Genomic DNA, 12,924 nt, shown 5'->3' with positions numbered 1-12,924 from the left:
AATTAGGATATCGATCCTGCCCTAAACCTTTGTTCCCTCTAGTCCGGATTTAAGTGGTTATTATCGAATTAGGTTATAGCGCTCACGAACTGACTTACTCCTGCACCATCTGCCCGAAAGTTGAGCCGTCGACCTTGGCTTTGAATGTTGGCCGGCCACTCAAGACCACATCTGCCATGGTTGTAGCAGACCGGGAAACATTGATTCTACTTCCTCGTGGCGCGGTTGGAGAGTTGTGCATTGGTGGTGAACAAGTTGTTAGTCATAAAAATTTTGAGAACTGTTGAGTCACGTCTCATATATTGTATAGGGCCAGCGCCTCTCCAACTCAGAAAGTGCCAAGGCGGGCCAATTCATTGAACACCCAGACTTTGGCAAGGTGTACAGGACGGGTGATTTTGGCAGGCTTCTCCCAGATGGGTCCCTCGTTCTCGCTTCTAGACAGGATCATGGTCAACCAGTTGCTCTAAGAGATATCGACAATGCTCTTTTATCTTTGGAAAAAGTTAAGAGTTCCTTGAGCATGATTCTCAAAAGCCCAAATTCGGACCAAGAGCAGCTGGTCACTTTTTGGATCCCTTCTCAAGGTGTCCAAGAATCAAATGACACAGAGCGACTTGAAACCATTATCAGCGGATTATTCAAGGAGCTCAACATGAAGCTTCCACCACATATGGTCCCTTCTCTTCTCTTTCCAGTGGATGAGATACCCATGACTGACTCCAGAAAGACGGATCGTGTCAAGTTGCAACAGCAGATTGTCAAGACAAAGCCGGAAGATCTCCAGTCCTTTTCTTCAGCTGCTGTTGTCGATGGGAACGATGATGACTTTACTGATCTCGAAAAAACAATTGCAACAGTGCTATCAGCAGTCACAGATACTCATTTGCAAAGCATACGCAGGACCGCATCATTCTATAGTCTGGGATTGGAATCACTGTCGGCCATATCTTTTTCACGCAAACTTTGGGAATCTGGTTGCAGTAGGTTGTCCGTTTCAACGATACTGCGCCACGACTCCGTTGCTCAGCTTGCGGCGGTGATTTCTGAAATGCAGGACGAGCACCAGCCTCACAAGTCTTCCTTGCATGAGTCGACAACGGTTCTTGATGAGAATTTCATCATTCAAGTAAAGACTGAATTTGATTTTCTCGGTAGATCTGTACAGCATGTCTACCCCTGTACACCGTTGCAGGAAGCTATGCTTGCAGCTGAATCTTCTGGCAATCGCTCAGCCTACTTCAACCATCTCTTAATTCGAGTACATACAAACAATCGTCGACTGAGAATAGCGTGGGACCAGATGCTGCAGAGACATGATATCTTGCGGACCTGCTTCAAGCCAACAAATGGTAAGCGATTTGCATACATTCAAGTTGTGCTGGACAGCGCAAATTTGCCATGGTCCGAAGTTGAGACCTCATCTCATGATCTCAATCAAGAGATCGAGAAGCAAAAGGAAGACTTCCAAAGCCGATCTCCTGTCGGTGGGGAGTTGCCTTACTCCTTGACCTTACTCACTGATTCAACCACGCAAAAGACATACCTTCTCTTGTCAATTCACCATGCCCTATATGACGGAGAAGGCATAACGCAGTTGTTGCATGAGCTAGAGCTCTCACTGTCAGGTCGAGAACCATCGCCGCGAACACCCTTTCGCCAATTTGTTGAGTATATGATATCCGTTGATTCTGGAGTATCAGATGAGTACTGGGAAAAGTACCTATCCGGCTTGTCTCCAACACTACTGTCTGTTCGTCGGAATGACAAAGGTTTGGGGGAGGAGTCAGCCTCTCAGCAAATCCACATGACTTTGAGCACCTCTCTCGAATCGCTCAAACAATCGTGTAGGAACCTCTCCGTTTCACCCTTAAATGTGTTTCATGGCGCATGGGCCAGACTGCTGTCATTGTACGCAGGCTCGCCCGACGTCTGCTTTGGAAATGTGTTTAGCTGCCGCACTGTTCCTTTAGAGGGCGCAGATCGAATTGTCGGGCCTTGCTTCAATACACTACCAGTGCGGATTAAGGTTCCTTCTACAGCTACAAACGGAGACATCATAAAGTTGGCACAGAAGAGCAACAATGACATCCTGCCCTATCAGCTGAGTCCTTTGCGTCGCATCCAAAGACGAGTTCTTAGTAACGGCACCCCGCTGTTTGATACCTTGGTCATTTTCCAAAACGGGAGCACCAGACTGGACTCGCACGTTTGGGAGCTGGTTCGTGACGAGGGAAACATGGGATTCCCTTTGACTTGTGAGATTGTTCCCGATGAGGTAGACAACAGCGTTCGCATTTGTCTTCACTTCCAGACTACCCATATTTCACACGACTCAGCAACACAAATTGCCGAGGACTTTGTGGCCCTCATTAACCACACGATTCGGTATCCTTCTGCTCAAGTTTCAGACATGCAATTCCTGAACGCAGAAATTCCCCAGCTGTTTGCACACAGTACAACACAGTCAAAAAAGTTCATCGAGTTGTCTTCAACCACACCTCGTGTATCCCGCCAGTGGTCCTACCGGGAGGAAGCGGTTCGAGACATCCTTTGCAAATTTTCTGAGTTCGACAATGATGACATAACGCAAGAAACGACCATCTTTCAGCTTGGCTTGGATAGCATCAACGCTGTTCAGATAACTGCGATATTACGTAGCATGGGTTATAGAATCTCCACCGGTGAGCTTCTAGAGGTATGTGGCCGAGAGATTGACATACAAGGAATTTCTAACTGAAGATATATAGAGTGCTTCCATTGAACACATCGCCTCGTTGCTGAATTATACTGAGAAGAGTGTTGAAGACGACGAATTCGATTTCACAAGCTTCGAAATTCAATATCTGCACATTGTTTGTGAGCAACTTCATATTCCTCAACACAGGGTACAGTCACTGCGACCCTGTACACCAGTGCAGAATGGCATGTTGGCAATGTTCAACAATTCCAATGGGCTCATGTACTTCAATCGAATGACCTTGCAATCTTCGCGGCCTCTTGATAGAGCATTACTCAAGAAAGCTTGGTCACAGGCCATGGCTCGGCACGAGATGCTCCGAACTGGCTTTGTTCAACTGCGAGATCAACAGTACCCGTTTGCTATGATCACCTACCATCAGAGCATAGATATTCCATGGCATGAAATATTGCACTGCGATGCGCACTTGACTGAGAACAAGGTTCTCAAGAATCTCCACCAACCACCGTGGAGTATTGCCGTCGAATGCTCTGACACAATTACAACCATGCATTTCTCTGCTCTCCATGCCATATACGATGCACAGTCCTTGACATCAATATTTGCAGATGTTGCGACAATGTACGAAGGAAATGATTTGTCCGCACCTATTTCCATCACCGAGACTCTTGGTCCCATCTTGGTCGAGAGCCGAAAGCAGAGCGAGACTACACAAGAGTTCTGGCAATCTTTGGCCTCAGAAATGCAGCCCTGTAGATTTCCCGACCTGCATCCAACGCGTGTCGAGAAAAGGAACATCCTCGAAAACTCGATTCAATGTTCACTGCCTCAGAAGGCACTCGATGATGTCTGTCGAAAGCTTGGGATCACGCTACAAGCAGCTGGACAGGCCGCATGGGCCCGACTTCTTGCTGCGTATACTGTCGAGTCAAACGTTGTGTTTGGAACTGTGCTCTCGGGTCGAAACTTGTCAGCTGCTTCCTGGGAAGCCGTTTTTCCATGTCTGGTGACGGTGCCAATGCCTTTACGCGTTGAAGGCACTAATCGTGAATTGCTGGACCGGACACTAAAAAGGAATGTATCCTTGGTGAAGAGCCAATTTACCCCATTATCAAATATTCAACGATGGCTGGGAAGTGATGAACCTCTATTCGATACCTTGTTTGTTTACCAGAAGTTTGCGTCAGTCACAGAACGATCCGAGGCATGGGAGGTCGTCGATGAAGCGACAAAGATCGATGTATGCATTCTCTATTTCCCACTCTATGAGACACTTCTAAATGTCTTTTTCTAGTTTCCTGTCTCCATCGAGTTGATTCCACAGTCAACCAAGCTTGAAATCCGTTTAAGCTACAGGAGCGACATTGTTCCTCCAGAGCAGGCACAAATGATTCTGAACCAGTACGACAAACTCCTGGAAAGCACTCTCCTCTTGCCAGATTCTGGTTGTAGCAATTACTCATCTATTGGTCGCGGATTGCTTTCAATCACGCCTGCGAAGGAAGTGAGGATAAAATCCTCAGTCGCTTTATTGCATCAATTCGTTGAAGAGAACGCCGAGAAAATTCCAGAGAGGGCTGCATTCGAATTTGTATCGGGTTTCGCGGGAGATTCCTTACAAAGGAGAACATGGTCTTACAGCGAATTCAATGAGAGTGGCAATCGAGTTGCTCGATTCCTTCAGGCGAAGGGAGCTACTCCTGGCAGCATGGTCGCAATATGCTTCGATAAGTGCCCCGAGGCATCGATGGCAATCTTGGGTATTTTGAAATCTGGTTGCGCTTATGTGGCTATTGATCCAACAGCACCAACCTCTCGAAAGCAATTTATCCTGGAAGATTCGGGCTCGACGCTTCTGCTTTGCAATTTATCTAAGCGGACAGAACTGGAAGGTCTATTTGATGTTGATATTCAGTTCCTCGATGAACCAGGTCTACTTGAGGGGATTCCTTCAGCACAACCTCTCTTGTCTCGAGAAATTCACCCTGGCGATACATGCTATTGCCTGTATACGTCTGGCACGACCGGAACACCCAAGGGCTGTGAGATCACCCATGACAACACCGTGCAGGCAATGTTGGCTTTTCAAAGACTGTTCACGCCACACTGGGATGATAACTCTCGGTGGCTGCAGTTTGCGTCTTTTCACTTTGACGTCAGTGTCCTCGAGCAATATTGGAGTTGGAGTGTTGGAATTTGTGTCATATCATGTCCTCGGGATCTTCTGTTCGAGGACCTGCCGGGCACAATACAAAAGCTTCAAATCACACACATCGACCTCACCCCCAGCCTAGCAAGGTTGGTTCATCCTGCCGAGGTTCCTTCACTTTGTCGAGGAGTATTCATCACTGGTGGTGAGCAACTGAAACAAGAGATCCTCGATGCATGGGGTAAATACGGAGTTATATACAATGGTTATGGGCCGACAGAAGTAACCATAGGATGCACCATGCTCCCCAGGATGTCTGCCAACGACAAAGCTTCAAACATCGGACCACAGTTTGACAACGTGGGATCATATGTCTTCTGTCCAGACACGACAACGCCCGTTCTGCGTGGGAGTATTGGAGAACTCTGTGTATCTGGACCTTTGGTCGGAAAAGGCTACCTGAACAGGGCAGAGTTGACTATGGACCGGTTTCAGGTTCTGCATGAACATCAAGATCGCATATACCGCACCGGCGATCTTGTCAGAATCTTGTATGATGGCAGCTTTCAGTTTCTAGGTCGCATCGATGACCAAGTCAAACTCCGCGGGCAGCGCCTTGAAATCAGAGAGATCAACGAAGTGATCAAGCAATCGACCCCCGATGTGAACGAAGTGACCACCTTGGTCATCAAACATCCGAAGCATTCCAAGGACCAGCTTATCTCCTTCGTCACAAAAACAACTACAGAAAAGAAGAGCTCTCGCGCTGAGGTAGTTCGTCCCTCCGAAGCTGACTGTACGTTGCTATCAATCATCAAGACTGCGTGTCACACACATCTTCCTGGGTACATGGTGCCAACACATGTTATTCTTATGACTCGCTTTCCTCTTTCTGCAAACAACAAAGCAGATATGAAGGTCCTGAAGAGCATCTACCAGGAACTATCTCTGGACGACATACAGAGACTAACGGCATTGAGTACTGATCAAGACACGGGTAACTCACAACAGCAGAAAATAATGTCTGTCCTATCCGAACTTCTCGGATCCTCTGACGTGACAATTTCTCCGTGGTCGAGTATTTACGAGTTGGGACTTGACTCGATCTCGGTGATAGCATTTTCTAGGAAGCTGAGAGAGGCTGGATTTCCCCAAGCTCAGCCATCCTTGATCATGAAGCGTAAGCTCAAACTTCTATTAGAAAGTTGTGCCCCCTTTGCTAACTATTACCAAGACCTGACAATTGCAGGCATGTCGTCAGCTCTCCAGATGTCAACAGCACCATCCGGTTTGCCAGATAGTCTCCACAGGAGTGCCAAACAGGGCATTGAGGCTTTTGTGCACAAGCATGCACACCTGGTCCTTGAGAATATCGGGGTTCTTGACAATGAAGTTGAGAAAATTGCCCCCTGTACACCGCTCCAAGAAGGCATCATATACCACTTCCTATCTAGCAGCACGTCTCTATACTGCTCATCCTTTACGTTCGAGCTTGAAAACTCGATTGATCTTCAGAAACTGCAGTCATCATGGTCTCAGGCTCAGCAGGAGATTCAGATGCTTCGGGCTCGGTTCTCGCCATCCCCAGACGGCTATGCTCAGGCCATTCTGAAAAGGGACAGTCTCCCTTGGTTTTATGCCACCGTGCCTCGAGAGGAGGATATAAAAAGATTTCTGAAACAGAGACATCAACAGTGGGTATGGGGCCTCGATGGTCTGTCCACAAATCTTTGGGAAGTTGGCGTTGTTGGCTTCTCTGGCAAATGGGTCATGTGTCTGAATATTTTCCATGCTTTGTACGATGGCAACAGTATGGGTCTTCTCCTCAGCCTTGTTTCTCGTCACTACTTTGGTCAGTTCAACTCTATGGAGCGGCCACCGAAATTCCTTGACATGTTGCACTTGGGCCCCTTGTGCAGGGACCCGTCTGCAGAAACATTCTGGAGAAGACATCTTGCAGAATGCGAGTATCGAGTTCTGGCCGAGTCAGACGATGAAAACAGCCCATCAACAGTTTACAAGTTGAGAATAAACACAACTGAGCATGTGGATCGTCTCAGACGATCGCTCAACGTCACAGAGCAGGCTGTTCTTCATGCCTGCTGGCTTCTCACTCTTCAACAACACTACTCTTTTGTACCACCACTCGGTATCATTGTATCAGGAAGGGTGATTGATGTTGCAGGCATTGAAAACGTTGTCGGGCCTTTCTTCAATACTATCCCGAGCAACATTCAATTGCATGGTCTGGAATATTGGTCCGACGTTGCTCTGAAGTGCCACGATTATCATGCTTCCACACTTCAGTACCAGCACACTCCACTCCGGGATATCGCAAAGTGGCTCGGAAAAAATTCGGATGAAAAGCTTTTCGATTCTCTTTTCGCCTTCCAGAGGGAAACCAAGGATAACCAAGCGATCACAGAGCATTTATGGCGCCCACTCGACTCAGAGGCTCAGCACGAGTACCCTCTGGCTTTCGAAATTACGCGCCATGGAAATGAATTGCTGACAGGAACGCTTGCCGCAAAAAGGCATGTCCTATCACCAGATGCGGCGCAGCAGGTACTTAGCAGCTTCGAGCGACTTCTGTCAGACTTCGCCAACAATCCCAGCCGACGACTGCCTCAAATAAGTGGGGTGCATCAAGAGGGCCACTCTCAAAAAAATAGTGAAACAAAGAAGCCGCGTGCGGCCGTGAAACGTGTTGTTGTTGATGGTCCAATATTCCAATGGACACCTCAAGCTTGCACAATCCGCAAAGCCATTGCAACTCTGGCCGGGGTTGAGCCCCAATCTGTCTCCGAGGACATGTCTATCTTTGAAGTAGGACTTGATAGCATCGATGCGATCAAATTGTCTTCAGTATTGAGCAAGTCAGGAATCAAGCTTCCCGTGAGCATCATCATGCGCCATCGAACTGTCAAGACCATGGCCCGACAGTTGTTAGAGCCAAACCACCGCGCGCAGAACGGCACATATTCTTTGCTGGGCCAGATGGAGAGATCTTTGACAGGATTCCTGGAAAGAGAAGAGCTTCTAACTCGGAATTTCTGTCGAATTCTTCCTGCTACCCCGATTCAAGAAGCCATGGTGGCAGAAATGGTTGCATCTGGCTACAAACATTACTACAACCACGAAATCCTCCAGCTTGAGCCCCATGTGGATCTTTCACGGCTTCAAGAAGCGTGGAAAGCTGTTGTCAGAGCTCACCCAATACTTCGTACCTCATTCGTCGAAATCTCGGATCCAGAGATACCCACTTCTTTTGCTCAGGTCGTCCACAGTGAGGGTAATCTCGACTTTCAGACTGTCCACCTGCATGGAGTGTCTGTGAATACCATAATAGAAACACATCGTTCAAGGGCTACCGCAAACCTGGCTCATCGCCCACTCGTGACCGTTACATTGGCTGTGGATGGGAATATACGTTACTTTGTTCTATCAATTGCACATGCTCTCTACGATGGCTGGTCAATCAACTTGCTCCATGAGGATGTTGCCAGATGTTACACAGGGGAGGGTTGCAACCGCCCATCAATCGATAGCATTCTTGAGCAGATTCTATCCTCATCTGGTGATCGTGCTTTCAGATTTTGGAGAGCAACCCTGTCTGACTACAGTCCAGTGGCCTTCCCACCAAGCGAGAATGCAGGAAAGGGTGAAGATGTGGTCCACCGTACCGAGGGACCCCTTTCCGTCTCACTCAGAAAGGCAGAGGCTTTCTGCAGGCGCCATGGTATCACTATGCAGGCACTTTTGGTCAGTTGCTGGTCCCTTGTGCTCGCGGGCTATGTCAAAAAGCTGGATGTCGTCTTCGGTCTCGTTCTTTCTGGCCGAAATGTCGCCGGTTCTGAGCATGTGATGTTTCCTACAATGAACACAGTAGCCATGCGTGTTGTTCTCCATGGTACCCGCTTGGAACTGGTGAAATATGTGCAAGAAGCCCTTCTGGATATGTCAGAGCACCAACATTTTTCTCTTCGACGCGCAAGACCGGATATAGGACCACGCCAATTGTTTGACACGCTATTTATCTACCAGAAGAGACCTATCGAGAGTACCACTCAAGGACCGAAATTGTACACCTCGACAGGAGGTGCGTCAGATGTCGAGTATCCCGTCTGCGCTGAGGTTGAAGGTGTTGGGGAAACCCTTGTGGGCCGAGTGGCTTGTCGGGAGACTGTTCTGGGGGAGAAGGATACGTTGAAGCTTGTGGGCCAGATCGCACATACGCTTTTGTCCATCGTTGATGACCCCGATCAACAAACCGTCAATTTCACAAGAGAGGGCTTGAGCATATGTAGGGGCCCAGTGTTCCAGGAATCTTCAGCTGGAATTTCGAATGTGGTCGATCCATGGTCTCAAGCACCGCATTCATCTGAGTGGTCTCCCCTCGAATCCAAGATCCGCAATGTCCTTTCAACTGTCGCTGGAGTTCCAGAGGCCTCAATTGACAAAAGTGCAACTATATTCCAACTGGGACTGGACAGCATTAGTGCTATCAAAGTTGTGGCCCTTCTGAAAAAACAATCCATCAAGCTTGCTGTCAGTGACATTATCAAAGCTGGAACCATTGAGAGAATGGCCAGAGCAGCAAATGGTGTCCAGACGGAGCTCACGACAGCAGACATATCTGGCGCTCTCTGCAGCTCTCTCGGTGAGATAGATGTGAAGACACTAGTGCAGTCATATGGCATTGATCCGTGTTTGGTTCAGAACAGTCTTCCCGCAACCGCGGGACAATCTTACTTTCTGTCAATGCACGCCTTGAACCAGGAAATATTCTATCCTGGATTTTACTACCTGTCATCGAGAGAGCTGAGCGAAGAGCGGCTAGAAAGAGCGTGGGCTAGTCTCATAGATCAGATTCCCATCCTCCGGACTGTCTTCATTCCTACGAAAGACCATCCACGACTGCCATATGTCCAAGTTGTGCTGAACTCGGCACAGAATCCCGTTGTCTGGCACCAGAGATGCCATAGCCATATGATTTCGAGAAATACACAACGAGGCCTGGGCTCGGTACCAGTTGCATTACGTGCGTGCCATACATCCCAAGGCACAGCACTCGTGCTGCAAATTCACCATGCACTGTATGATGCTGTCAGTCTTCCGTCTATGATTGATAGACTTGCGACCTTGTACAGTCAAGGAGAGGAACAGGAGCCACACCCTGGTTTCGTTGACATCTCACGATTTGTGGCATTCCAGCTTATCCATTCACCAGTGGATACTCGGCGGCAATTCTGGAAGAGATACCTGGGCCAATCCTCCACCGACAAGACCGCAGTGCCACAAAAGTCTAAATTTGGCGTCATCCGCCAGCATTACCGCCCAGGGCTAGTTTCAAACATGACTAGACTTGAAATAGCCGCTAAGCGCCATGGTCTCAGTGTACAATCCATCTTTTTGGCCGTCTACGCTCGTGTCCACACTCGAATCTTCATTTATGATGAGAAAATCCGACCGAGCTTGATTGTTGGGTTGTATCTTGCCAATCGATCTTACGCCGCTGAGGGATTGTCTGAACTTGTTGCGCCTACTGTCAATATTGTCCCACTTCGGCTCGATGACAGGATCACCAATAACGATGAGTGCCTCTTTGCTGCAGCTGGGAGAATTCAGAATGATGTTAATGAAATCAGCATGGTTGATCATGCTGCTGTCTCTCTTGGAGAAATTGCTGAGTGGACGGGCGTCCGAATTGACACTTGCATCAACTTCCTACGATTACCCGAGTTGGACGATACCAGCAACCACACCGAGAAGATCGAAAATGTTGTTTTCAAAGCTATTCCGCGGGAGGAACTCGGGAGACTGCGGGACTCAAGTCACGACGTTTGTCACCAAGCCCAAACTAATGATGACATTGCAACACCAACACCACCCACCCCAACAAGTGGACTTGATTCCAACGCTTTGGCAGATATTCAAGATGTTTACAGAGTGAGTAATCTGATGTGACTTGAAGTTACTAAATAAATGCTAACACAATTTCAACAGCCTACTCTCGACGTGGAGGCCGCAGTTCGAGATGGTCGGCTAGACTTTGGTCTCTTTGGACCTGACAGTCGACTCGATAGCGCTACAGCAGATCGTATAATTGCGGAGGTCCGACAAGAGATCAGCGCATTGGTGGACACACCAGGCCCAGCCGTGCAGATAGAAGGGGACGAGAGAGAGCATTAGACGGTGGCGTACTTTGGGAGCGCTTGTTTTGGTGGCATTGTTCTTGGATACTACCTAGATGAGGTGAGGCGCCTCTGAATCTTCTCCTGCATTTATTGTTTTCTTGTGCGTTTTAATAGATAGACATGTTCATTTTCTGTTCTCACACATCACTTGTAGTGGCGAGATATGACTCGCAGATCCCGGACGATCTTCAAGCCACCCAATAATAAGCAACCCATAGTGCGGCACATTAGGCTACGTAATTTGTGTTATACTCCCGGACTGATAGTTAACTAGAGGTTGGTTTGGAAGCATAGTCATTATTATCCTGAAGTTTCTCGAGGTTTCTAGAGTACCGCTGAGTCACACCGTGGGAGGCCTGACTTGGCATCCCTGCGAATTCATTCATTCTTAAAGACAACGAAAATTGACCATAATTCTCGACTACCGCTATTTATCACTTTTTCCATCTCATTATAAAGCCATGGCACCATCTGCCATAACTGGAAGTTGCCTCTGTGGGAACATTCGATATGAAGTTTCTGGGGACCCGGTCACCACTCTTCTCTGTCACTGCGATAACTGCCGCAAATGCACCGGGTCTAGCTTCATGGCAAACAGTTTCTACTTGAAAGAAGTAAGCTTCTAAGCATCTCTATTGATACAAATCCATACTAACTTGTCTATAGCAACTCCGTATTATCACTGGAAAAGATGTACTGAAAGTCTACGAGGACAAAAACCAGGAATCAGGCAGAGTTCTCTCCAGGTCGTTTTGTTCCACCTGTGGCTCACCTTTGTTCACCACGAGTCAGGGAGTCCCCGAAGGCGAAAATGCAGTGACCATCACCTCGGGCACAATGGATCTAGGGCCTTCCATAAGCGAGTGGAGGCCTCTTCAGGAATTCTTTTGTCAGAAGCGGAGGGGGTGGCTGCCATCCTTGGAAGGGACGATCACCCATGAGACTGTACCTAAAGCCTTATAGTTCTCAGGGTCAGATTTATTGCGTTTACGAGGAAATCACATCTAATATAGTCATGTTTTATTTTATTATCTTTAGTACTCTACGTCTCCTATTGTTTGTTGTTGTCCTAGGCAGCCCAACTACGCAATCCGAGTGCTCTGGTCCCTTGCCACTCGCCCCTCAGCGGCCTTTTTCTCTGCCAACTGTCCAAGACTAGCATGACGACGCATCATATTGACGAGGAATCTAGTGGCAGTGCGATTATGCGGGAAGACTCATGGATGGCAGCCGTCGAAGCAAGGGGAGTTCGCGTGGCGGCCGGTCCATTGAACTCCGAAACAATGCTTGGGATCAAATGGCCGTGGGCTCCAGGGTCAGGTGCATCTGTGCATACTCTTCGGTGCATTTTTCTGTCGAATGGGATGGCCTGTTGTTGTTTGTAGGCAGCCCGGTGACGTCCACGTCGCTGCGCTGGGGCCAGCTGCTCACGTACTCGAATTTTGCTTCAGCCCCAGCAGGGCAGAATGTATTCTGTGCAAGTAGCGAGCATCATCTGCAGATGAATGCGCAAACAGAGTAAACCGTAGTGTATACTCACAATCCCTCAGTTAACCGAGTTATAGATGCGGCTGACATAAGAGCGTCTATTTGTTTATGGTCACGCGTCGGGCCGCCACACTAACCCCGATCCAGACAAGTCACAACGCGACTGGGGCGCGTCATGATCCATCATATTATCAACTTTCATCTCTTTCCTCCATTCTTTCCTTCCTCACTCTTTTTACCCGCCCCTCCTCCACCCCCCCATCATCATCCGCCTCCATACATACCTCATTCACCCTCCATCACCTCACCCGACTCTGACAATCCGCGACACCCACCCAGCATAGCCCACATTCCTCAGCCCACCCCTCAATCACCCTCTCGTCCTCGTG

At 48.3% G+C, this 12,924-nt stretch overlaps 1 protein-coding gene across 1 annotated transcript; it reads left to right on the top strand.

The window, feature by feature from the left end:
* Window positions 1–5,162: 5,162 nt before the first annotated feature.
* PFLUO_LOCUS9163 (putative NRPS-like protein biosynthetic cluster) lies at window positions 5,163–11,042 on the top strand (the record flags this gene model as incomplete). The annotated part of the gene is made up of 4 exons (XM_073786962.1): window positions 5,163–5,646; window positions 6,100–8,142; window positions 8,479–10,691; window positions 10,857–11,042. The coding sequence occupies 4 exons, from the start codon at window positions 5,163–5,165 to the stop codon at window positions 11,040–11,042; spliced, it is 4,926 nt and encodes a 1,641-aa protein (XP_073643165.1).
* Window positions 11,043–12,924: the final 1,882 nt, after the last annotated feature.

Source organism: Penicillium psychrofluorescens (genome assembly GCF_964197705.1).
Source record: "Penicillium psychrofluorescens genome assembly, chromosome: 6".
NCBI lineage: Eukaryota > Fungi > Ascomycota > Eurotiomycetes > Eurotiales > Aspergillaceae > Penicillium > Penicillium psychrofluorescens.
The sequence above is the reverse complement of the archived record's forward strand: the minus strand, read 5'-3'. Positions and strand labels throughout refer to the sequence as shown.